We start from the raw sequence: 27,659 nt of genomic DNA on the forward strand, positions 1-27,659 counted from the left end.
GAACTGGAAGAGATTACCTTGGAACTCACTTAATACAAACTGGACATACACATTTCTGACAAATGACTATGTAGCCTCTCCTGGAAGCTGCTCAGTAAGGAGGGATCCACCTTTTGATTTTTGTTTCCTGTCTTCTAAACAAACATGCTCACTAATCTTGTTTCTTCTCGGTTACACTCAGATTTCAGACAGTATCATCTACAACCACTCTTCACCCCTCTGGATCAAGCCCATTGACCTTTTGCAAAGACAGCTAGGGCCAGTACAACATCCCAACTTTGCCTGAAAAAGTTATGGCAGTTGAGACCTTCACACATTCTCCCCAAATTTCTTCATTTCTGGGCTTTTAAAAGGGGGGAATGATGCGGACTGACAGTGGGCAGTAGGAGGGCGGTAATGGGAATGGGACCCTCTTACTCTGAAATCTTGCATTTCTCACTAGTTAGCACTGTGTTAAACATCAACTGCAAAATCTTGTTGGATATTGAAGGGTGAGGGAGATCGAAGAGTTGAGGATGATTCTGAAGCCACAAATCTGGATGCCTTGAAAGATGATGATGTCCTTAACAGAAATAAAAAAGTTTAGGAAAGTTTGAGTGTGGGAGGGGGAAGGAAGATAATGAATTCCAGTTTTTGTTGTTGTTTAGAATCAGGACTAGGTATTGGTTCCAAGGCAGAAGAACAGTAAGTGCTAGGCAATGGGGTTAAGTGACTTGCCCAAGGTCACACAGCTAGGAAATGTCTGAGGCCAGATTTTAATCCAGGTCAGGTCTTCCTAATTCCAGGCCTGGTGCTCTATCCACTTTGCTACCCAGATGCCCCATGAATTCCTTTTTAAACATGTTGCATTGGTGATGCCAATGGGACATTCAGATGAAAATATCAAGCAGGCAGTTGGTTGATACAGGCCTGAAGTTCAAAAGAGATAAGATTTTTGATTCACCTTCACAGAAATGGTCATTTGAGAGCCATCTACCCAGGGATGGTAATGGAACCTATGAGAATCAATGAGGTCTCTTTTATTTATTTATTTAGAATATTTTGCCATGGTTATATGATTCATGTTCTTCCCTTCCCCTCAATGAGGTCTCTTAAGAGATCCTGTATTGAACCTGTTTATTGGATTCTGTATTGAATTCCAAGGCAGAAGAGGACACAAGACAGAGCTTTGAGGAGCATCCATCCTTAGGAGGCAGAAGATGGATGATCAGCCAACAAAAGAAAATGAGGTGTGGTTGGGATCATAGATTTAGAAAAAAGGAGACCTTAGAGGTCATCTAGTCCAACTGTCTCTTTTTAGAGAAGAAGAAATTGATTGAAGACTAAAGAGGTTAATTGACTTTCTCCATGCCAATATTAGAGAGACAGAATTCAAATCCAAATCCTCTGACACTAAACCAGTTCTCTCTCCAGGGTACTACGCAAGTGAACCAAAGGAGAGCAGTCACCAAAGCCCAGGGCAGCTAAAACATCCAGGCACATGGAGTGGTCAGCTGTCTCCAAAGTTGCAGAGAGGTCAAGCAGATGTGTCATCAGACACAACAGATAAGAGAACATTGGTGACCTTGGAAAAAGTGATTTCAGTTAAGCGGTAGAATAAGAGTCCAGGCACTGAGTAAATGCCTGCAGACATTACTATTCCTGCTCTTAGACCCTTTTCTTCTACCAGAGCACCTGTCCGTTGTAGGCAGCAGCTTTCATCAGCCCATTTCTGCTCTAAGAACATACAAAATCTTCAAGTGCCACAGTCCTATCAAACTGATCAAGAAGTTAAAAAAATCTGACCTGTTGTCAGACACATTGCAAATAATCTGTTTTTCTAGCCCCAACTCAATAGACTTATAACCCTTTTGGGGTTTTGCCTCACAGTCCATTGCTTTTTTTTATGCCTGACCTTTTGTCTTAGAATCTATACTAAGCATTGTAGCTAAAGCAGAAGAGTGGTAAGAGCTGGGCAATTGAGGTTAAGTGACTTTCCCAGGGTCACACAGCTAGGAAGTATCTGAGTCCAGATTTGAAACTCCTGTCTCCAGGTGTGGCTCTCTCTACCTATCTACCTGTGACTCATATTTGAGAGATACCTCAAGTGGTGTTTAGTAGGTATACAATTTCAGTTAAATTTTCATTAAGAGCATTTACAACTTGGAAATCTGCAATGCTTCAAATCAGGATTTGAGTTATTGGGGTTTTTTATTTGTCTAGACATAAAAAAGTGATGGAGAAAATGTTAATGATGCAAATGTCCCCATACATCCCTCCATCCCCTGGAGAGCTGATTGTTAAACATTTGCCACCACTCTCCTGCTTTTAAGTCATCTCTGCATCTCAAGTATATTCCCTTCACTAAGAGCACTTAGCATAGTGGCTTAAACATAATCATCACTCACAGTCCTAGATAGGGGCTCCAAGTATCCAATTTCCAGATTAGTGATATTACATATTAGGGTAAAGAATACTCTTTGGGAAAATTCAGTTAGGGGAAACCTGATGGGAAAGAATGGCTAGAAGGAAGGAAGTGACCAGGGAATCAATTGAAGGGCTCCCAGGAGAGCAGATGTGAGATGACATTGAGGGATTGGGGAACATCCTGGGTGTTGGTACCCAAGTGCTGAGCTCCATTGATGCTCTACTGGTTGTTATTCTAATGCATATTAAAAATGCTCCAATATTACCCAAGAGGTGTCTTGAAATGCCACATTAGATTGGTCTTTTTCAGCTGAAAAGATTTTTCAAATGAAACCCATTTCTCTACCATCCCCCAAACCTGAGAACATTAATAACTTTTTTTAATATTGCTTAGTGGGTTAGTACTATGATATGAAGATAATTATATGAGCGTGATGATAATGAAAAATTATTATTCCTACTATTAAATATTTCCAGAGTACCATGCAGTAGCAAAGTACTTTGCCATAATTAGTTACTTTAAAAGATAAGAATGATGAATCTGTACTGTTTCAAAGAGGTGAACAAGAATAGTAACTAGTGTTTCTTAATAAGAGAAAATTAAAGCAGAAGAAAAATGGATCTTGGGAAGGATATCTCCAGGGGAACATGGGTTGAAGTGGTCTTAAGGTAAAAAGATCCAGAGGGGGGGAAGTCTTACTAACTTTGTGACTCAGGGCAAGTCACATAATCTCTAAACTGCAGTATTCTCATTGCTGTAGAGGAATTCTCGGTGTAGCAACTTCCTCCACACAGTAGCAACTTGTCCTAGAGTTTACAGTCTTAGAAAACCTTGACATCTTACATAAATGTTAGTTATTATTGTTTTCTTTATTGACAACTTGACAAAAATTTGACTAAACCCACATAAAAATAAAAGCTCTTCTCTAAAGATGAGGTAAAGATCATAGAGAATCCTCTAGGACCATGATGGCAAACCTATGGCATGGGTGCCAAAAATGGCATGCAGAGACCTCTCTGTGGGCACATGCACCTTCCATCTACCAGAGTTAGTTACTAGAAAGGTAGAGGAACTACGGTGGAGCTGCTCCCTTCACCCTCTCCACCCACACCTCTCAGCACCAGCCCCACTGTCCAGCAGCCCACTGGAAGCACTTACTCCCTCCCCTGAGTGGAGGACTCAGGCCGCTTCCTTCCCTTGCCTGAGATAAGGGAATGGTGCCGCACAAGATGTGGGTGGGTGGGGCATGGCACCTGGTCTCTAAAAGGTTTGCCATCTCTGCAAGAGCTAGGAACCCTGGGGGGGGGGAGGAACACCCTCTTTCCAGATACAGCTTCCTTTTGGGAGGATGAGGAGGGGTGCCTAAGCAAGGGGAAGAAGAAGACACTTGGAGGTGGGAGAGGTCTGCAGAAAAGGGAGAAAGTGGGGAGAGGCCAGAACAGGGGAGGGAACATTCATTCCCTTCATGGAGCAGTGTTTTTAAGATTGAACTGGGGCAAGGGATTATCAAGCTTTAAAGTTTCCCCTACAAAGCCATCCATAGCATCACTATTCGAATTTTCAGGTCCACACATGTGGCTTCACAGCACTGCATTGAAGGCTTAGGTACTTGTGCTGCAAATTTACACTTAGCAGCCAAACAGCCAGCAATCAGAAGCCAGAAGTGTCCTTTACTCTGAGGGACAGTGTGAAGGAACAGAGCTCAAGAGAGAACTAAAGAATCAGCCTTGGCTTGGGGTGAGGTTCATCCCCCACTCCCCACCCTACTGTGGGCCAGCTCTGAGAGTTGGGAGGAAGCCAAGAAAAGGACCAGGATCCCAAAATATAGTGGTGAAGGCTTCAAGTGATCTCTCTTCCTAGCCCTAATGGAAGGGATAGAACAGGGCAAAAATCTCCAGCCCCATCAGAGGAAGAAACTGAACGAGTTAAAAGAGATAAATTACTGCTTAGGCCAGCCTCTACTCCTGCTACTCGCTACTGGGTGATGATGGAAGACAGAAGGAAAATAGGTCAGGAACAAGGGTAAGAGAAAAAAAGGAGACCTGGGATTCATAGCTTACCACAAACTGAATGTGTCATCAATAAAAAGTCACTGTGGAAAATGTGATGTGATGTGGTCAAAGAAATATGATGTGAAAAACCAGGGAATCAATCCTTCTGATGCACTCTGCATAACACCATCTTAGCATTAAGTCTAGTTCGGGTTATCTCTCTTTAATGTGGGCTACTCGAAAGCATAGGAAGTGACCAAAATGATCAGATGGACAGAGAAGGTCCTGAAAAGTAAGGCTAAAAGAAGAGGAACGTTTTCAACTGAAGAAGAGTCAAGGAATGACTTCATCAGTGTCTTGGAGTATAACAATTACTCTGGCCCAAAAAGCCTTAATAGGTGCAAGTAGGTGGTGCATAGAATTGGACTGGGAGTCAGACAGATCTGAGTTCAAATCCAGCCAAAGATACTTAGCTGAATAATCTTGGATAAATCACTTAATCTTTATGCCTTTATGCCTCAATTTCCTCAATAGTAAATGGGGATGATAATCATACCTTCCAGGTTGTTGTGAGGATCAAATGAAAGAATATTTGTAAAGTGCTTAGCATAGTGCATACTTGATTTCTTCCAGCACGGTTAGTGGAAAAAAATCCTGGTTTTGGAGTTAGAAGAATTTGCTGTGTGTAACCTAGATAAGCTAACTTCTTAAAAATCATAGGAATACAGAATTAGAGCTGGAAGAGACCTCAGAGGATAGGTTGTCCAACCTCAACATTTTGCAGTTGAAGAAACTTAACTATTTCTGGGAAGTTATGACTTGCCCAAGTTCACACAGATAGTAAATGTCCAGAGGCAGGCTTTGAACCTAGGTCCTATGACTTCAGCCACTTTAAGCTATGATCCCATTACTTCTTCCAGCTCCAACATTATGTGGCTAAGCCAGCCTTAAAAAAGGGGGGGGGGGAGCTGGGTGGCTCAGTGGATTGAGAGCCAGGCCTAGAGACGGGAGGTCCTAGGTTCAAATTTGGCCTCAGACACTTCCTAGCTGTGTGACCCTGGGCAAGTCACTTGACCCTCATTGCCTAGCCCTTACCATTCTTCTGCCTTGGAACCAATACACAGTATTGACTCCAAGATGGAAGGTAAGGGTTAAAAAAAAAATTAAACCCTTATTTTGTTTTAGAATCAGTACTAAGTATTGGTTCCAAGGCAGAAGAGTGTTAAGGTCAAGGCAATTGTGGTTAAGTGACTTGCCCAGGGTCACACAGCTAGGAAGTGACTGAGGCCAGTCTCCCTGCCTGACTCTCAATCCACTGAACCACCTAGTTGCGCCCCCCCCCCCCAAGTATTTTTAAGGCCTCAATGAGTTCTCCACTTACGACCTATGAGATGACAGTACTTTTCTAACTTCTAGGAAATGGAATTCTTTCCTGGAACTACTTTCCAGGAGATATGTTAAAAAAAACCAACAACAACAACTTTTGAACACCCCCCCCCCACACACACATTCTATGATCTATAGCACTGTTAGCACTGCTCTCCCTCAATGTACCTGAAATCCCCTCCAACCCCCCTCTGCCTCCATCTCCCTTTCCTTGTTACAGTACTTAGGGCTGAGCTGTGTAGAGGTCAGAAAAGTGTATTTCGGAGACCATTGCCCAGATTTCTATCTGGAAGAAAGGGCTCATTTTTAGAGTTGAAAGTGGTTCCTCTGGTCCCTGCCTCCCCCATGCAAAGCAGCTCACATTGCTGCATAAGTTGCCTGGATGCTTTTAAATCTCCCAGGCAAAGGCAGATAATGTTTTCCTTCTCTCTCTCTCTCTCTCTCTCTCTCTCTCTCTTCTCTCTCTCTCTCTCTCTCTCTCTCTCTCTCTCTCTCTCTCTCTCTCTCTCTCTCTCTCTCTCTCTCTGTGTCTGTCTCTCCTCTCTCTCTCTCTGTCTCTCTCTTTCTCTCCTCTCTCTGTCTGTCTCTGTCTGTCTGTCTGTCTGTCTGTCTGTCTGTCTGTCTGTCTGTCTGTCTCTCTCTCACACACACACACACACACACACACTCACACGCATTACGCATTCACGCACACACATCTCTATTTACACACACGCACTCATATTCCCGCCCCCCACCCCCAGCAGCCCCGGCCGCTTTGACTTTATAGCCGCGACACTTGAAAGCGTCTGTTCCCGGCCGATTCATGGAGACTGCGCGGCGCGGGGGTTAATTGAATGCACATTGATTCCACCGAGGAGCCTCTAGAAGAAGCGGCGGCTTTCTTTCATTGCCTTCCCCACCCTCACCCAACCTCCGGGTCCAGTCAATGATCGTAGGTTGGGGATGGAGGAAGGGAAGAGAGAGGGGAGGGAGTGAGAGGAAGGGGCACAGCTTATCACTGCCAGAACGCCCCATTCCGGTGAGGTGACCTCAGTCGGGAAGATTCCCCTCCACTTCCCCAAAAATATATCTCTGGATTTCCATTGCCCCTTCCTCACTGTCCCCTAAAACTCTGAGTGTCCCCTCCACCCCCCCACCCCCCCAGTCCCGGATCCTCAGAGAGCGAAACCCAGAACTGGGAATGTGCTGGTACTGTGTGCTTTTGCGTGGGGGGAGGGGGGGCGCAGTGCAGGGAGCATCCAGGCCGGGAGGGAATTAATTTTCTGCAAAGAGCTCCTTTCCCAGCTCCCAGCCCTCTCCCCCTTCCCCTTCCCCCCCCCCCCCTCCCAACCCCAGCCTGCTTACAATTGCAAATCCCCCGCTGCACAAAGAAACTGGATTGTAATGAGCTCTGTGCTTGGGGCTGGGGGCTTCTAGCGCCCAAGTCCCCAGTCTCTACTGTCCGGAGGGCTGAGAAAAGATTCATCTGAATCATAAAACTCCGGCCCCGGGCCAAGTTCGACACCCTAATCGCCCGAGCCCCACTCTCTCCCACTGGACGTCGGTGGAGGCTAGAGAGGAGCAGAGCTGGGAGAAGAGGAACCGGGAGCCTAAGCGACAAAGGAAAGAGGAACGCAACAAAGGAGCAGGCTGATTGTTTGTTTGCAAAACTTTGAACTTCAAACATTAAATCAAAAAAGAGCCCTGGCAGTTCGAATTGTGGAGGGAGAAATGCTTCCTGAGACCAACACCAGAAAAGGAGGGAGGGCGAAATGCCTGCTAGACAGAGCCTGCCTATACCAGGCAAACGAAGGGAAGAGAAGAATTGGAAATCCCGTTTTAAAAAGTGATTCGTGCTAAAGTGAGGCCCGAACTAGAACTAGCGAAGGGGAAAGTCATCTTTCTAGGCCTCATTATCTATCTAGAAAATCAGAGGGTTGAATTAGATTATCTCTAAATTCCCTTCCAGCTCTGGTGTTTTGTGAATCTTCTCCCTAGTCAGATCATACCATTCCCATGGCCTATAAGGTCCTCCCCTCCCCATTTCCTGCCAGTTGAAACACCTGGAATCTTTGGAGTTCTGCTTAAATGCCACCTTTCCCTTTAAGTCTTCCTTAATTTTTCCCCTCCCCTAGATCAGAAGTGATCCTTTTTTTCTTTCAACTCTTGTTTGTACCTGAGATATTTTCATAGACTGGATTATAGTCACTCAAATCAAGAAATATTTGCCCTCTGTGGTATACAAGGCACTACTAGGAACTGCAGACACAAAAGACAAAAATCAAAAAAATGAAAAAGCAATACCCATTGGTCGCTGCCCAGAAAAAGCTTAACATTTGCTGAGGACTAAAAAATTACAATAACTTATTCTCTTCCCACTCCCACCCTAAGTATAAGTATATAGTCCCCTCTTTGAGGGGAGGGACTATACCTATATAGTAGTAAATCATACTAATTTGTGTAGCCAATTGTAAAATTTAATTGAAACCTCAGCATCACTCCCTATAGCCAAAACTACAATGGACTAGGTTGGGCTGCCATGCTTTTCTCAGGTTCTCTATGCTATTCCATTCTAGTCTCCTGTCTCAGGGCCTTGCTTTACCCAAGCCACTTCAGAATGACTCCAGCATCCAAAGCCTGATAGGCTGCCCCCTTTTATATCTCCAACCAGTCCCTTACTCCTAACCAGAGACCTGGATTCTTATCTAGGAATATCTTGATATGAAATCGATAATGACATCATTCTTTGGGTAAGTAGATATAGAGATATAGAAACCAGACTTCTCTCTGGGTCACAGATATCCAACCTCATGATCATCCCAACTCAGACAAAAACTCGGACTGCATTTAAAAAAACTCTTACCTTCCACCTTAGAATCAATGCTATGTATTGGTTCTAAGGCAGAAGAGTGGTAAGGGCTAGGCAATGGAGGTTAAGTCACTTGCCCAGGGCCACACAGCTAGGAAATGTCTGAGGTCAAATTTGAACCCAGGACCTCCCATCCCTAGGCCTGGCTCTCAATCCACTGATATGCCTAGCTGCCCCCTCCTTCTGCATTTTCTAAAGGGGAATCGAAGGATGGTTAAGCAATAAAACTGGGGCCTCTGCCACCTCAAAATAGACTTTTTCTCCCCCCTCCTATTATTTTGTACGGTTTACGTTTGTGTCTTGTCCTCTTACCAGACTTAGCAAATTCCATGAGGGCAGGTAACTCTATCTTGGCTTAACCGTCCCCAAGAGCCTAACAGGGATGTGAAAGCAGTGGGCTTTTAATAAACGTGTTTAACAAGCAAACTGAGCTGAACTAGAACTATAAAGTGTTCCGATTCTCAGCTCTAAGTTTTTACTATTTGGGGACCCTGCCCCACAGCTGAGACCTCTGGATATCAGCCCCAGGGTGTCAAGAGCCCAGCTCCCTCCCCTCGATCTCGACTACACACAAGGTTGACACTTTGGGGGCTTTTTGTTTTTGTTTTTAATTTAGCCTCTGGGACGGGAGGGGAGTGACCCTACAGCGACTCTAACCTCTGAAAGGAGGATAGAAATGGAGATGGGGCGAGATTTGCGCTTAAATTGGAGCGGAGGTGCACTCAAACCCAAACGCTAGGAGCCGGAAGGACAGCCAGTCACAACACCCCCAGGGCTAGGGCTAGGGCCTTGCAAGGCTGCTCGGCGAATTGGGGGAAGCTCCGAGAGTGACTTTGACTCCCTGGGGCCCCCGGTTTGCAGTCCCAGGCGAGAGCAGCCGAGCCCTGTCACGTGTCCCAGAGATTAGCTGCCTCGGAAACAAAGGCACTTAGAGAGTCAGCTCGGTGGGCACAGATCAGGGACTGGGAGCCGGGGCAGAACCTAAAACCCCTGGCCGCCCCGGCCTGAAAATGGTGCTGGAGCCGGGGCGTGATTGCGCGGAGTTGCCTAGTCTCGCCGTGTTAGAGAGGTTGGCTCGGGTTGGCGGAGGTTCTCCGGGGCACACTTTGGCCCATTGCGTCCTTGACATCCAGAAGCCCTGGGCTTCCAGTGCATTGGACTGGGCCAGTCCTCAGTCGCTCGGGACTTCCTTCTAGGCCTCTTCCCCGCCCCTCCGCCGAAGCAAGTGACCCCCGCCTTCTCAGTGGAGAGGGCTAGTTGCTCGGGTTACAATGTTGCCTAGGCTTCCCGGCCCATTGTTAGTGTTTCGGGCCTAACTTGAAGTTTCCAAGGTAGAAGTTTCCCCCCAGCTCTGCGCAGCCCGCCGGCCTTGGGTTGTCCTAGTCTCCGGTCCCGGGCTCCATCAGAGCGATCAGTGGGAAACCTTTTTACTCTTAGATCCTCATCTCGCACCCTTTTAGGAGAGGCCAGAGTGCAAGGGGGAGGGGAGGGGCAACTTTAATTTCATCCCTCCTAGCCCCCACTTACCTTCCCCCACACACTTCCAGGGGGAAAGCAGTTCCCCCCTCCCGCCCCAGGCAAGCTAGTTTCTTTCCTTTGATTTGTTCTGAATTTTCAAACAATGACTAACTAATTGTGACAGTTGCGGAGCAATCAGCATCATTATGCAGGGAATACAAAAGGGGAAGAGAGAAGGGAAGCAAGTTCACTCAGCCCTGGGGAGACAACCTTTAGTCTCCGCCTATTCCTCCGCTTACCTGCCGTCGGTTGGCAGCCCGCACTAATTGGAACACACCTCTCTGTTTGGGGTGATACCGTAGCACCCCTCACGAGAACGGAGCCCCCCCTCCACCCCCCAATCAGCACAGTACAACCCCACCTACGTAGAGCCTTCATAGACCGACTGAGGGAAATAGCAATAATAGTAACTTGAATGCACAGACTCTACTTAAAGCCTTCTCCTCACAGAAGCCCTGGGAAGAAAAAATAAGAAACTAGATGAAACAGTAAATTGGATTTGAAAGGGGAGGATCCGGGTTCAGATTCTGACCCTGCCACTTCATCCGAAAGCAGTCATTTTATTTACTCCGGACCTCAGCTTCCCTATCTGTAAAATGAGAATTTTGGATTGGATAACTTCTAAAGTCCCTTCCAGGGACAGCTAGGTGCCACAGTGGACAGAGTACTGGGTTTGGAATTAGGAAGGCTCACCATAAATTCAAATCCAGCCTCAGATACTTACTAGCTGTATGACCCTGGATAAGTCACTTAACCTTGTTTGCTTGTAGAAAGAAATAGCAAACCACTCCAGTATCTTTTCCAAGAAACTGCCAGTCAGATATAACTGAACAGCAAAAGAAGTTCTAAATCTACGACCTCCAATGACCTTGGTAGATCAATGTAAGCCTGAAGTGGAAACTTCCAGTGTGGGGGTATTTCTCCGCCCTCAGGATCTGCACAGAAACTTCTCTGAGTTACCTTTCTGGGTCTTTGAGAGGCTGAGCCTATATTATGGCAGAACTTTTGAAAGAAGTGTCAATGTGGAAATCTAGAAGTCCCCAGTTTATTTAGTTTGGAAGTAGAAACCCCAGGTTTTGACCTTGTCACAAGAGAGTTTCTCTCTGAGGGGAGTGACTCTTCGTCTCCATTAGCCTTTTCCCAGTATATCACACCATCCTTCTCCGGACCTTCAGCTTGGAAGACTGCCTGGATACCTGTAGTGCCAAAGAGTCACTGGACTCTGGATGAGGCTTATCTCCCACCTGAAGTGGATGTTTATTGTCTGGTGAGGTGGGACCTTCCCTCAGGGGGAAAACTCTCCTGTGACAAGGTCAAAACCTGGGGTTTCTACCCTCAAACTAAATAAACTGGGCACTTCTAGATTTCCACTTTGAAAGAAGGAAGATGGAGGAAGTTATGGGGTCATCTCAGAAAGTCTTCTCCCCACTCCTTGCACACTGAAATGCTCCCACTAGAACAAAATGTAGATTTTGAGTCCATTAAACATTTATTCATTCCTCTTTCTGGGTAGACTTGTGTGACTGTGAGAGGGAAGGGGACAGCAACACATTGGAAATAGAGTGTCATTCTCAAGTCAAGCATTCATTCTTTCATTCATCCATCTTAGTTGTGCTATTTTAGGAAAGACATTACACAGGACACATACAACCATAAGGTAAATGGATTAGACAAGAGAGTCTCTGAGATCCCTTCCAGCTCCATACCCATGATCCTAGAATACAAAGCTGTCTTGGGATGTGTACTAAATATTTGGGAGGGTTCAAGACTAGATACCGTGAAGAAGTTTCTTTTTTGTCATTTTTTTTCTTCTTTTCAAACATTACCTTCCACCTTAGAACCAATATTGTATATTGGTTCCAAGGCAGAAGAGTGGTAAGGGCTAGGCAATGGATAGTTAAGTGACTTACCCAGGGTCACACAGCTAGAACATGTCTGAAGCTAGATTTGAATCCAGGATCTCTTGACTGTCACTCTCTATCCACTAAACCAACTACCTGCCTGGCAGTGAAGAAGTCTCTGACCCAAATGAGAAGAAGGTGCCACTGACAAACAAGGAACAAAGTAACATCTAAGAATGTTAAGGTCAAGAGACATTTCCTTACTTATTAACATTTCAGTCTTATGACTCAAAATTGGGGAGGGATGACCTCCAAAAGGCCTGAGGATATTCCATTTTAGAGTTTTCCTATAGTAGACTACAACCAAAAAAACATCAGAGGAAGGGAAGGAGCTTCTTTCTCTCATGATTGTCTGCCTCCTCCTTCAACTTGCCAGGTGGTCTGTTTCTCTGTCTCTGTCTCTGTCTCTGTCTCTGTCTCTGTCTCTGTCTCTGTCTCTGTCTCTGTCTCTCTCCCTCCCTCCCTCTCTTGATCCCCTCCCCATCTCCACCCCCAGACCCCAGATCCCTGGGGCTTGCAGCTAGTTTTCCACACATTCCAATGGCCCCAACATCAGCAGCCCAGACCAGAAAGTCCAGTTTCTGCCCATTATCAGTACTTTCATCTGTGAAGCAACCTAACACCTGCATTCCTGAAGCAGCCTCCAGCCTTGGGTCAGCACTGGGCAGTCAGTGCCCTGGGCCAAAGAGATCCATTTTTGACCCAAGAAGATGCCATGGGGGAGGGAGCAGACTGCCTTTGTCAACCTCAGGAAGGCCTAGGCTCCCATAGCTTTCAGTTTCAAGTTCAACCTTTCTTCTTGCACTTCCCGCCTAACTTCTGAAATAGAAGGGCTCAGCATCCTTTGGAGTCTAGCAGAGATAGGAATTCCTACACAGTTGTAAAGGGCTTTATCCTTTGAGGGCTGGATTTAGATTAGCTGGCCCCTAAATTCCACTCCAACTCTAGTATTCCATGATTCAAACTGAAGGAGAAGGAGAATAGGAGCATAAATAGGGAAGAGAGAAGGAAAAGGGAGAGAGGCATAAAGAGGGGGAAGAGTAGGATAAAGATTGGAAGAGATAGGAAGGAAGAAAATACAAAGAATGAAGAAAAAGGAATAAGGAAGAAAAAAAGGAAGAAAGAGGAAGGAAGGAAGGAAGGAAGGAAGGAAGGAAGGAAGGAAGGAAGGAAGGAAGGAAGGAAGGAAGGAAGGAAGGAAGGAAGGAAGGAAGGAAGGAAGGAAGGAAGGAAGGAAGGAAGGGAGGGAGGGAGGGAGGAAGGGAGGGAGGAAGGGAGGAAAAAAGGAACTGATTTAGCGGGCTGAAGGGAGGGCTAGAAAAATAGAGAACAGAAAGAAAACAGAGTATATGATGTTCCCTGACTTCCTAGAGTCCTTCAGAGCTAGATATTATTCACCAAAAAGTTTGTCCTATGCATCCACTGTCAACTCATCTATGAACTTTCTTGGACTCACACACCTTAGCCTCAGAAACATTCCCTTGATTACCCAGGTCTCCTCTCATTCAGAAAGGCTACCTCTTAACCTCTTCTCGAAAACCAAGCCTCCAGTCATCTCTTTTGTGAGTACACACAAATTCACTCTCCAATTATCAAGCAGTCACTATCACACTGCAAAATTTCATTTGTTCTTTTCTCCATAAAGTCAGTATTGGGGCAGATACTGATACTGAGTTTAGGGATTTAGATAAGGGCAGGAATGATATATTAACAGCCTTAAATGGGCTTATCTGGGAGGCAAAAGGGAAAGGGAATAAGAAAAGAAAAAGGATTTTCAGTTGAGAAAGAGTAAAAAAGGAGAGAACCCCAGGTTGAAAGTTGAAACTTTCCCTTTTCTCATTGGCATCAATTCTGAATTGCTCAGTCTAGCTTTTTAAGGTACTACCTCTCCACTCAGCCTTATTTGCCACTGTTCATTTATATGCAATTTTCCCTCCCATCTAGTAAAAATCCAGTCCCCTTTATGCTTTTCAAACTCTCTTCCTTTTTGCTCCTTTCAGTCCCCTATTCCTCTCCACTTATCAAGAACCAGCTAAAAGTTCCATGCCATCATTTCAGACCAACTACTCCAGCCTGCAGTGACTCTCTCTCTTTAATTCCTTTTAAAACTTTTATTGATTTCCTTTGTTTTTATGTCATCTAAATTCCTCCCCCACTTCCCCTTTCCACTTCCAATAGAATCATTTGATATAACAAAGAATTTTCGGTTTTAAGCCCTTAGTTAGTCCTGGCATAATGGTGACAAAGAAAAGGGAAGAGGTAGGGGAGGTATCATGGAGTAGTCTCTGCACTGAAAAGACTTAGATTTGGAGTTAGGAAAACCTGGGTTCAGATCCCATTTCAAAGACTTAGAGCCCTGTAATCTAGGGCAAACTATTTAATTGGATCTGAGTTTCTTCATCTGGGAAATTATGGCATAGGATTTAGTGGCTTGTAAAATCACTTCTTGTAAGCTCTACATCTATGACCCTATTAATCTAGAAGGGGTCTTCTGGAGGATTGGAGAGGTAAAGAAGTATGACCTTGGGCAAGCCATTTAGACTATTTAAGCTTCAATTTCCTCATCTGGAAAATGAGGTCGTAGGAAGGGGGTGATCTAGGTTGTTTTTGAGGTCCCCTCCAGCTCTAGATCTTTAGCTGCATCTTGAATTTAGCACATAGCCAAGAGGAACTTTCCATTTTACAGATTTGTAAAACTGAATCCAGAATCCATGATCATAAGATGTCTCAATAGGAAATTCAGGGCACTGGACTCTCCTGTTCCCACCTGGCTGGGATACGCCTTCTAAGAACCTTAGAAGCCTCCACAGTACATCCCTTTATTCCAGATCTAAAAAGTAAGCACATCCAGCATAATTAATCCTCACTGTCAATTAGTTCACTCTCCCTGGCTTGACAATGTTGCGTGGTGGAGAACTTGGTTCTTCTCTAGGGCTATGGAGAAAGCAGGTTGGACCAGAGTGTTTACACTTACCAATGAATCTGACTTGCTGTACAGATCTACCCAACGCTGCTCTCTTTCTCTCTCTCTGTCTGTCTCTTTGTCTCTCTCTGTCTCTGTCTGTCTGTCTCTGTCTTTGTCTCTCTCTGTTCCTGTCTCTCTGTCTCTGTCTCTTTGTCTCTGTCTCTCTGGCTCTCTCTGTCTCTGTCTCTGTCTCTGTCTCTGTCTCTGTCTCTCTCTCTCTCTCTCTCTCTCTCTCTCTCACACACACACACACACACACACACACACACACACACACACACACACGTCGTCTCAGCAGAATAAAACACACTGTAACCATGCCAAAGATCCAACCTCACAAAGGACCAGCAAAGTTTCTGGCATATTTCATTCGAGAATGTCCTGAGAGAAGAAATTATGTCCTGTTTTCTTCTGACAATCTTTTCTCTAGGAGTGGGCAAAAAGCGTCTCCCCCACTTTGACCCAGAGGAAAACCTCTCCCTTCCCACTCCCAATCCCCCAAATGACACAAGAGAGAAAGGAAGGCAAACGGGAGGAGGAAAAAAAAATCCCTTCTCCTTGGGGGTGGAGCAGAGAGAAAGATGGGAGGGGAGGGATGGGGGATGGGGGGGCAGCGAGGAGGGGAGGCAAGTTTCACTTGCAGGCTCCAAATGCCTCTGCCTTTCACTGGCCAACATTCCCAGAGCAGACCCAGAAGTGAACAATGGAAGGAACTAGGAAAGGAGAAGATTTGCACATTGTATTCAAGAGGCCATCTGGCTGGCTGGAGAACTAAGGTGTGGGAACCAGGGGGGAGTTCCACTTCTAAATTCAAATTGCTTGGGGGCTGTTGGGGGGGGTGAGACCCCATTTGGAAAAATGGAATGAAGACACATGGTTCTCTGGCTAAGGGGAAAATGGGAGCAAACAAGAGACCACGGACCCAGGCAATGGCAACTGAGCACCCCCCATTCCCAGCCCCCTAAAATCATGAAAAGAAGTCACCAGCACATCTAAACCCAAACACAGAGAACAGACCCCATTTCTGCTCTGATACTGAGTCATCAACTACTAATGAATGCTTGAGGAAGAGGCAGCCAGGATCCGAAGGGCTCCCAATGCTTTTTCAGGGACGGTAGATAAGTGGGAGAGAGGAGGAAGAGGATGTTTGGAGTCAAGTGGCTTCTATGTTGTGTTGAGCACTGAGTAGAAAGAATACAGCAGTTCCTACTCCCAGTGAGCTAACACTCATTCCCTGGACCCTGTGAGTAATACGAGATAAGGTGGGTTTGGGTGAGGGAAGGAGTTTTCATTCTGACCATTTGTACCCCAGAACAGGAAGATGACAACTTTTTCTTTTCTTATCCGCCTCTGTTTCTCTCTCCCACACATCCCCACCCAAACAGACACAGTGACAATCATGAGCACACACAGAGAATTAATGAAACCTGGCATTCTACTTGAGCCAACATGCCTGTTCTTCAGGCCCCAGTGGGACCCGGCAGGCAATGGCATTCCCTTTCCATTCTAGTGGGAAGCAGGTGGGTGGGAAGGAGAAGCAGATGTGTAGGAGTTTAGAGGGGGTAGGTGGGAGCTTCTTTCTCAGAGGTGACCTCTGCCCCCAGAGTGGCAAACTAAAGAAATGAATGCTCTGCTCAGCTGTGCTTCAAGCAGGAGAGAAAAGTCTCTTCCAAATGTGTGTTTTCTTGGCTGTTTCCTGATCAGTCAGTTCACTCCATACGTCAAGACTTGAGAATATTTTTCTCCAGATTTCCAAATCAGCCTTACCCAGCGTCACCAGTTATGCCTATTTGCTGTGATAAGGAATGACCTACAGTGGTGACAGACCTTCAGACCTACTTCTGATAAACCCCTAAACAGCTTGGCTCCCCAGCATTGGGCTTAACTGCCGGAGATCCTGAGATAAAAGCAAAAACAATTCCTACCCTCAAGGAATTCACCTCATAATGGTGAAAATTATATACAAGGCACATAGGATAGATAGATAGATCTGGGGGGGGGGGGGGAGACAGAGAGAGAGAGAGACAAAAAGAGAGAGAAGAAGGGAGGGAGGGAGAGAGACAGAGACCGAGACAGAGGGGACAGAGAGAGTAGATGGAAAGTCATCTGAAAGGAGAAGGCATCATCAGCTGGGAGGAGCAGGAAGAGCCTTTGGCAGAATATAGGATTTGAACTGAGTTTTGTAGAAATCCTGGGAAACTAAGGTGAAAGGAAGGAGATATAAGATGTTTCAGGCAGGCATGGAGCATAGCTTATGCAAACAGAAAGGGGAGATGGGCTGTAATGGACAAAGAACAGCATACAGGTCAAGATAGCTGGATCTTCGACTGGAAACTGCCTTCACAGCATGGAGTAAAGTATAGGAAGTCTAAAGGCTCAAGAAGAGTTGTGAAGAGCTTTAATTGACAGAGGACTTTATATTTGATCCTATTTCATTGGAGAGGGTGACTCTCTTCTGAAGTGTGTTGGTAATTGTTTAACATTTGCCGCTCTGAAAAGGCAAGACTCGCTTTCAATATTAATCTACATTATGACTCCCTTTTTAAGTCAAGACAATCAACAAAACAATAAACTGAGTCTTGATCTATAGCATTTTCAGACTTCTTTAGGGTAAATGGCCACAATGACATTTAACAGTTGGCTCTGGAGTTGATGCCATCATCTCCTGGATCTGTGCTTTAGAACATTCATAGGTGGCTTGGTGGATGGAGAACCAGGCCCAGTGATGGGAAGTCCTGGGTTTAATTCTGGACTTGGACATTTCCCAGCTATTTGATCCTGGGCAAGTAATTTAACCCCCATTGCCTGCCCTTCCCACTCTTCTGCCTTGGAACCAATACATGGTATTGATTCTAAGATGGAAGGTGAGGGTCTAAATTTTTTTTTACTTTAGTTGCTCAGTAGAGGTTAAATTAGAGTGAGGAGAGATTTGAGGTAAAAAGATCAACCAGAAGTCTATTGTAATTGTCCAGGCAAGAGATAATGATGGCACATACTAGGGTGTTGGCTGTATGAGTAGAGAGAAAGGGTTACATGTCAGAAATGTTATGAATATAGAAAAGTCAAGATTTGAAACAGATTGAATCTTGTGGAACATGAGTGAGAAGTTAAGGATGACACTAAGGTTATGAGCCTGAATGACTAGGAAGAGAGGGGTGTGTGCTGGATAATAATAGGAAGTTTGGAAGAAGAGTGCATTTAAGGAGAAAGACAATGAGTTCTGCTTTGAATATATCTGGATGTTTTGGGCATCCAGTTTGAGGCAGAAAGGCAGCTGGTAATGCCAACTGGTGCTCAGGAGAAACCAGGGTTAGCTATAAAGATCTGGGAATTATCCACATAAGGGTTGATAATTGAACCCAGGGGAGCTGATGAGATCACCAAGTGAGAACAGGGGCTCTAAATGGAGAATCCAGAACTTGTTTTTATAGTATGTTTGTAACTATATTTTATTGTAATTTGTTTTCCATTATTTCACTTAAAATCATTCTTTTCAGATAGAGCCCATCTTAGCTTCACCAGAATGCTAAGGGGAGCAATGACCTAAAAAAAGAATATGCATCCCAGGAAAGAAAAGAGAACCCAGAGGAGATCCTAGAAGGAAATTCATGATTAGTGGGTATGAAAAGGATAAAAATCCTGCAAAGGAGGCAGGAGTGGGAGCAGTGCTCCGGTCTAGAAACCCAGCCTTTGGTCCCCATCTAGTAGTAAGGAGACCAAGAAGATCTAGGTTCTAGACCCTGCCTGTCACTATTTAGTAGTGCGATAGGAAAGAAGTGACTTCATTTTTCTTGCTTAGTTTCATTATCTATCATCTGATTCCCCTTCCCTGAAAGGGGGAAAGGTTGCCAGAAGTGAGGGAAAAGAGAGTGGAATTAAGGAAGATTCTAGGCTTGAAACTTTACTTACATTAGTGATTACTGCTCATGGCAAGTCAAGATTATATTTAAATATATCAATAGCCATTGAACCATGAGCCCACAGTAATATTCTGACAAGTGCTACGAGACCAGAGAACCACCTAATCTTGGAGTTAACATGGGATTCTGACACCATGAGTTCAGCAGGACCCTTAGGTTCCAAGAGCCCTGAGCTCACTGAACCTTGAACAAATGGATACTTGGGATGCTGTCAAGTGTGGTCAATGTGCTGTTTTGTTGAACTTAAAAATCTTTAGTATAAAGAAAGGCCATCTAGGTGAGGCTAAAGGAGGACTGTTTTAAAAAATAAACGTGATAACGTATAACTGGGAAAAATACAATAAAATATTACTAGAGAAAAAAATGCAGTAAAAAAACAAAAGGCATTAGGGAAATTTAAAAGCAGCCCCAGAACAATAATGACAAACAAACAGATGGATGCCTGGGTATTTCGGACCAAGAGGAATTCTTGGTGATTTTAGCCTGTCCTGACAGGTCACTCACCCAAGGGCAGAATGCCTGGTCCCAGAGAGACAGCCAAGGGAGTGACATGCAGAAGAACATTTTCTACTTGTCCAAGCCCCTGAGTGAGAGAGAGCTGAAGAGCTGAGACACAGCTTGACACATGTACCCAATGTTTACTGGATCAGGTATAGGGAACCAATGGAGCAGGGAGTGGGCTATGGGAGCTCATGGTACCTTGAAAGAAAGATGTGTTGCTGAATAACAAAACCTACATCATTGGTGGGAATGGAATGAGAAGTCCCTAGAAGCTAACTGGCTTTTGATATTTCTTGGGGGGAAACTGCTGGAGAATTGCCAAAAAGTAGGATAGAAAAGAGCAGGGGTCCCCAAACTCTTTACACAGGGGGCCAGTTCACTGTCTTTCAGACCATTGGAGGATCTAAAATCCTAACCCTAACCCTAACCCTAACCTTAACCCTAACCAGGCAGCAGTATACACAGTGCGGAATCCCCTCCCCCAGATCACTGCTCACCATGCTGACGTCTTCCATTGTGCAGCCACATAATCCTTTGCACATCTCCTCATTCTAAGGCACCATGCAAAGGATTATGTCACCGGAAGTAGTACTGTACAGGAGTGACATTGCACTTTGCCACATACAGAGCTCCTCTCACTGACCACCAATGAAAGAGGTGCCCCTTCTGGAAGTGAGGTTGGGGCTGGATAAATGACCTCAGGGGGCCACATGTGGCCCGTGGGCTGTAGCTTGGGGACCCCTGGAAAAGAGGGTCTAGCTACATGGCTTCCTGGGATATGTTCCCTGCCCTTTCCTGTCCCTAAGTGAATCTACATCTTGTGTGGAAGAGAGTGGACACCAATAGTCTAGGCTGTAGCAATCTCAAGATAATCTCCCAGCTAAACCTAGACCAGAAAGGGTTAACCAGGCCCAAATCAGGGCTGGCCAGCCAGCCACTCGAACGCTAGAGTGAAGCTCAGTTTCTCACATTGTTATGAGTTTGAGAAAACTAAACATCTTGAAGGTATTACCATTTATAGAAGAATATGTATGTGGTTATCTATATACAGACACCTGGGATTTATGGCAGAGAATCCGGGACCTGGGTGGAGGAGGGGTAGTGAGATTCCATTTAGTCCTCCCCTCCAGTTCAGACACTGGGGAGTCCCATAAAGAAGAGGGCTTTCTCCTGGCTTAAAGTTCCTTTTCTAAAGTTTCCCTGTCTCCAGGAACCCTGATCCAATACCTCACACTTTCCTCTGTTAAAAGGGAGAGTTGAACAAGATGGATTTCTAGCCAGGAATCCAATTCTTCCTTTAACACCAAAAGCTATTTTCCTCTTGGATTGCCCTGGGGAGGGCAGACAGTCACCTTCAGTGGCCTAATTCATCTTCAGAAGCTCAGGCTTCTATTTTACCTCCTCCCTCTCTACCTAGGGCAAGAGTCATGACTCTGATGAGGTCTTTTTTTTTTTCCTTTTTAAACTCTAACCTGTCTTAGAATCCACACTAAGTAAGAGTTCCAAGTCAAAGGAGTGGTAAGGGCTAGGCAATTGGCTTTAAGTGATTTACCTGCCAGAGTCACACAGATAGGAAATGTCTGAGGTCAGATCTGAACTCAGGACTTCCTGTCTCCAGGCTTGGCTCTCAATCCACTAAGCCATCTAGCTGCCCTCTAAGGCTTTAATGATGGAAGTCCATCAATGACCTGAAATGTACTTTTCCTGCATTTTAGAGTTTTTTCCTTCTAAGAGTTACATGGAGTACAATGGCTCCCACCAGTACTTTTTCAGCCTCACTTTAAATGGAGGTGATCTGAGGCAGAAAGAAATCTGATTGGGGGGACAGACAGACCTTCATCAGTGAAGAGAATTCCTGGTGTGGAAAAGCAGGTCAATAACTTGTATGTAACCATAGAATCGTAGATCTGGAGCAGGAAGAGACCTCAGAAGGCATCTAGTCCACTCTCCCCTCCACCATTTTACAGATCAGGAAACTGAAACCCAGGGAGGTTAAGTAACTTGCCTAAAATCACACAGCTTAAAAGCATTCAGAGGTAGTACTTGAACCCAAATCCTTTGACTCTAGACCTAGTGATCTTTCTACAAATTCTACCATACTGCTTCCAAAATATAATCTTAGAGAGTTGTTGGGGGCAGGGGGGGGGGCTGAGAGGTTAAGCCCATGCTGTTATTTGTTTTTCATTTTCAAAGAGGGTCAATGACATCATGGGGTAATTGAGGTCTTCACTTAGTTGGATTTAAGTGTCTAACAGAGAACCTGAATCCAAGTCTTCTTCACTCAAGATTCTTTATTCATTGCATTGTGTTGCCTCTTAAGGATTCTTTTTTTTTTAAACCCCTTACCTTTCCAGTCTTGGAATCTTTACTGTGTATTGGTTCCAAGGAAGAAGAATGGTAAGGGCTAGGCAATAGGAGTCAAGTGACTTGCCCAGGGTCACACCACTGGGAAGTGTCTGAGGTCAGATTCAAAACCAGGACCTCCCGTCTCTGGGTCTGACTCTCAATCCATTGAGATACCCAGCTGCCCCCTTAAGGATTCTAATAAGGGTATAAAAATTCCTTCAGGATTAGAAAGAAATTGGAATATGGGTAGATAAGAAAGAAATCATTAATTTGACATAATTCCTTCTCCCTCTTTCCTTTCTAATGGCTCTGGTATCCATCTTTTTCTAAGATACTATTATAAATGGCACCCAAGGAGTTGGGCAAGGTGCAGTCAGCTACATCTTTCAACTTTCAGAGTTTTTGTCCCTTCTCTATAGTAGGGCTCTATTAGAAAGGATGGAGGAAGCTAGGTGGCTCAGTGGATAGAAAGCCAGGTCTAAAGATAGGGAGGTTCTGGGTTCAAATTTAGCCTCAGATACAGCTGTGAGATCTTAGGCAAATCACTTAATCCCAATTGCCTTACCCATATCCTTCTTCTGTCTTGAAACTGATACTTGGTATCAATTCTGAGATAGAAGGTAAAGACTTCTTAAAAACTTAAAAAAAAAAGAAAAAAGATGGCTATCCAAAGACCTGATGATCCCAGAGAATTCAAAGTCATCATCATGCCCCCAAAAGTCAAGGGAGGAGAGAGACAGGGTCTGACAGAAAGGGAAAGAAATAGAGAGACAGAAAAAGAGCAAAGAGAAAGACAGAGGCAGAAGGAGATGGAGAGAAACTTCACTTACTTGCAGCCTGAATTCGGGCTTTTCGGCTGACCACCAACCCAAATCTATTCTGGGCCACACAATCATAGTCTCCCTCATCAGAAGGACCAGTTCCTCTATCTGGCCGGAAACTAGGGAGGAGCAGTGAACCATTGGCCAGCACAAGGGCATGGGAACTCTCTGGAAGTTCCACTCCATTCTTCCTCCAGGTGACCCGGATGGGTGGTGTACCTTCTGCTCGGCAGCCCAGCACCACTGACCTCTCAGGTACAACAATCTCGTCGCTTGGTTCCACAGTGAATGCCAACTCTGTGGCGTGACCTAGGTCTGGACCAACACCAGGAAATGAGAAAATAAAGGTCAGTGTCAGGAGTTCATGAAGGTAGGTATCCTCTTCATAAAACAGCTGGGTTAGTTAATCCCAGCTCCGGCCTTCCCTTTTAGCCCCTTGTCATGCATGGCCAACAGGAACTCATGCCTCCAAATACACATAGTATGTGACCAAATAAACATGGCGCCAGCACAAAGTAGCCTGCTACATTAATAGAGGCTGGTTTGTTAACTGATCTCATCCATCCCTTTGCCTTTGGGTTTCTGCAACTCAAATGGATACACTGGAGTCTTCTTCATTCTGAGACATCTCCAAGGAATATGGCCCATGCCTCTGTAGGAGATTTTGTAATTTCCCCCCAGTCCTGAGCCCCATCCAAAACTGATCTTTTTGTGACATCTCCTTTTATCAGCAACCCTGTTCAGTATCAGTAGGAGGGAGAAACTTGGTATATAGGCATATCGTAAATGTTTGCCAAATGAATGAATTTAATGGCTCAGTGTCTCAGTTTCCTCATCTGTCAAATGGGATACTACCTAACACCTAGTCTACCTTTCACATATCCATTTGAGTGAATTATTTTCTTTCTTTCTTTCTTTCTAAACCTTTGCCTTCTGTCTTAGAATCAGTAGTAAATATTGGTTCCAAGACAGAGTAATGGTAAGAGCTAGGCAACGGGGTTATGTGATCTGCCCAGGGATACAAAGGTAGAATTGTCTGCAGTCAAATTTGAACCCAAGACCTCCCATCTCTAGGACTGGCTCTCTATCCACTGAGTCAACTAGCTGCCCCAAGAGTTATTTTCAACAAATGTGTAAGGGTACTCTGAATAGATAAAAGTACAAATACAAAGTAAGGCATAATAATAATTTCTTCCCTTCCTTCTTAAGCAAATCACTTAAACCCAGAGTAAATCTGAACATAAAGCAGAGTCAGTTAATGTGCAAGGCTAAAAGAAGCCAGATCTCAGGGAACCGCGAAGAATTGCTTAGGATTCTTGCTCATCTCTTATTCTGTTTTCTTTGTAATAGAACTAGGATTTCATTAGGGTAGGGAGAGAGTGTCCAGACTCAAGCAAAGCAAACCTGCACCTTCTCTTCAATTTATAGGCTCAGAGAGTTGCCTGAGGGTACTGAAAGATTAAGTGACTTGCCTGGGGTCAGAGAGTCATTAAATGTCAAAATCCAGACTTGAATTCCAGGTCTTTCTGACTTAGAAGCCCAGCTCTCAACTTGCTTATTCCCTGCTGCCTTTTAAATTATTTTATTTTATTTTTATTAATTTTTTTCTATCAGAATCATGATGGATGAGTTAGGTCTGAAGGGAACCTTAAATGATAAGTTTGGGGCAGCTAGTTTGAGTTAGTACTGATTCTAAGACAGAACATAAGTAGGGTTTTGTTTTGTTTTTTAACCCTTACCTTCCTATGTATTGGTTCCAAAACAGAAGAGCAGTGGATTGAGAGCCAAACCCAGAGACAGGAGGTCTGGGATTCAAGTCTGGCCTCAGACACTTCCTAGCTGTGTGACCTTATGTGACCAATATACAGTATTGATTCCAAGATGGAAGGTATGAGTTTTTTAAAAAAAGAAGAACAGTAAGGGCTAGGCACTGGGGGTCAAGTGACAGCTAGGAAGTGTCTGAGGTCAAATTTGAACCCCGGACCTCCTGTCTCTGGGCCTGGCTCTCAATCCACTGAACTATCCAGCTGCCCCCTAAAGTAAGCATTTTTTTTTTAAAGAGACACAAGTGCATTTAATTTTGCTTAGACACCATTACTGCCTAAAGACTTCCCCCTCTCCCCACCACCAATAACACTAATTAGCATTTATATTGAGCTTTAAGGTTTGCAAAGCACTTTACAAATATGTCATTTTATCCTCACCAGGGCTTCAGGATGTAGGCATTATTATTTTCTCCCAGTTTATTGAGGAGATTGAAGCAGCCCGAGGTTAAATGATTTTCCCAGGTTCATTCAGTAAGTGACCAAGGAGGAATTTGAACTCAAGTCTTCCTGACTCCAGATCCAGGATTTTATCTATCGCGCCACCTGAGATCTAAAGCATGCTCAATACCCAGGGAGACCAGATGCCTGGTTTTGATTTTACCATGACTTTGTGATCTATTCCCTATTCTGAGGTCTTTCCCCTGTATTAAAGTATACTGGACTGAAATGTATTGTAGGAGAAAGGCAATTCTAATTTTCCTTCCCACAACCCTAGATCAACCCAAATCCATTTTTTTTAAAGAGGGAAAGTCCTTTGAAGTTGCTCCCTCCTGCCAAGAGGCTGCATAGACTACTTGTTTTCCCATTCAGAAGATTGGAGTTTGAATTCAGACTCTGCTGCTTTTCTTAGTATCTTTGGGAGAATTTATTCCAGGGAACTCAGTTTTCTTTTTTGCAAACCCAGGAGATTGGACTTGATGGTTTCTGTCCCTTCAAGTAGAGAAGAAAGGAGGAAGTGGGGGAGGAAGAAGAGAGAACGGAAGAAGGGAGGTGAACTAGAAACAGATTTTGAGAGGGAAAGCTTGTTCTGGTCCCAGACCCCTGGAAGTTCAGTTGCTCCATCTCCTCCACAACAGCCTGCTTGGCCTTTTATGCAATGAAGGAGACCCAGCACCACAAACTACTCAACTTTCTCCTGAGGGGGATAGATGGAGGATTTCCTCCCCGTCCCCAACGAGCCATACAAAAGGAGCCAGAGATTCGGAGACAAACCCAGTTCTCCGTCCTACCCACCCCCAGCCCATTCCCTTTGTGACCTCACCGAGACCAGTTCCCTCCCTCTGGCACTGGCTGACTGAGACTGATAGCTGACTGTTGACCTGGAGGGCAACAGAGGGAGGAAGCATGGGGCTTAGAGAGCCCGCTAATCAGCCTCCGAGCAAAACGCACCCACCGAGGAGCCCAGAGGATTGTCCTTCCCTAGAGTGTAGCATCACCCATCCCAGGGCGGGAGTTGCTTTCGATGAGAGAAGTAATCGAAAGTATCAACTCCTTCAATAATAGTGTATGTGAAGCCTGGGATAAAGCAGCCTCTTCTCAGTTCCTTACACAGGTTTCTCTAGCCTCTGTCCAACATCTCTCCAACCACCACTGGGGCGGATGAAATTTCTTCGGTGACTCCAGGAGAGGGTGGAGGACTGGCTGCAGTTAAGAGAGGAAAGATAGGAGCCCAACAGAAAAGGAGACAAATCCAGGGCAAACTTTAGAAGCCCAATGAGGATAGGAACCGGGAACAGAGATCTGGTCCATTCTGGCAAGCCAAACAGGGATTGTTGACTTAGTCTTGTGCTAAGGACTGTTGGGAAGCCCGACCCAGTGCCCGAGTGAGCGTGCCTGTGTGGAGGCATCCTGTATGTGTGAGCGTTTTGTATGTATGTATGTAGGAACGTGTGTGCCTCAGCGCACTTTTGAATGGGAGGGAAAGTACGAACGCATAACATCTCTTCCCGGGATCCTACAAGACCGGCTTTTAGCTTTATTTCTCACTCAGACCAGATGCCCCAGGCCGTGTCTTACACTGAGGTATTCCCCTTCTGACAGATCCCTGGTCCCTGCTCAGTTCCATCTCCCCCATGGCACTCAGTTGCCCACACACTAGTTGCTTAATCCCAACATGATCTCCCTTTACTCAGGGACCCATCTTCTGGCTTCTTTCGTTCCATTTTCCGTCAATTTTCCCATTTCCATCCTGCTCGAAGCCCCCTAACTCCCGGCTGAGTTTCCTTTCATTCTCTTTTCTGGGCTTGCAGTCTTCGTTCACTCCAGATCGGGAACCTTTGAGGATTCTGCTCTCTTTATTTCTCCCTTCCCTCTGGGCTGGGTTACCTCTCAGACTCTGCTTCACCCCCTCCACCTGTATTTATTTCCCTTCTCTCTGGGCTCCATCCGCTCTCAGACTCTACTCCATCGCCACTCCATCACCCTTCACTCTGGCTTTCATCTCCGATTCGCGTCCTTGTACCTCAGATTCCGTCTCTTCCCTTGACGGTCCATCCTCACTCTATCTCTCCTCACTCTGGGTTCCATCCCCTCTTGGGCTCCATCCTCGCTCCATCTCCTTAAATTCCGTCTCCCTTCACTCCAGGCACCATTCCTTCCCAGGGTCCACTCCCGTTTCCTTTCCCCTCACTCTGGACACCATCCCCGCTTCATCTACCTTCACTCTGGGTTCCATCGCCTCCCGGGGCTCACCCTTGCTTCATCTCTCTACACTTCGGGCTCTGTCTCCCTTCATTCCGGGATCCTTACCTCTCCGACTCCGCCCCATCTAGTTTCGGTCCCGGGGCCGCTGCCCATCCAGCCCCGCCTCCCCACTGCTCCTACCCCAGCCCCTGCCCCTTGCCCGGCCCCTGCCCCGACACTCACCGCTTCCGAGAACGAGCTGCAGCAGCAGCAACCGAAGCAGCAGCAGCCAGAAGCGAGGGCGCAGGAGCGCGGGGCGCGGCGGAGCCATGGGGCGCTCTGCTCTGCTTTTCTCCGCTCTGCTCCGGGCCGGTTAATGTTCTCACTACGCCCCTCTGGGACGGCGTCGAGACCGAGATCGGGGCCCGGGCCGCGGCCGAGCCCGGGCGGTTGGAGGCTGGGGCCGCATGCCGCTGCCTAGGAGCGTTGGGGCTGCTGGGGACGCGGCGCTTGCGCCATCTTGCACATAGAGGAGCGATCTGTCAGCATCTCACTCCGAGCGCTCCAAGCACACGCTCCCCACCCGCTGCTGGCCCGCTCTCTC

The 27,659-nt window shown here is 45.6% G+C and overlaps 1 protein-coding gene across 1 annotated transcript in view; it reads right to left on the reverse strand.

The window, feature by feature from the left end:
• Positions 1–27,659, reverse strand: part of IGDCC3 (immunoglobulin superfamily DCC subclass member 3) — a 69,650-nt gene extending 41,991 nt beyond the window's left edge. The window contains 2 exon segments of the mRNA XM_001375635.4: positions 22,617–22,922; positions 27,299–27,659. Of these exon segments, the coding sequence (XP_001375672.2) occupies positions 22,617–22,922; positions 27,299–27,386 (394 nt within the window). The 5' untranslated portion in view covers positions 27,387–27,659.

This window comes from Monodelphis domestica, chromosome 1 (genome assembly GCF_027887165.1).
Source record: "Monodelphis domestica isolate mMonDom1 chromosome 1, mMonDom1.pri, whole genome shotgun sequence".
Classification (NCBI taxonomy): Eukaryota; Metazoa; Chordata; class Mammalia; order Didelphimorphia; family Didelphidae; genus Monodelphis; species Monodelphis domestica.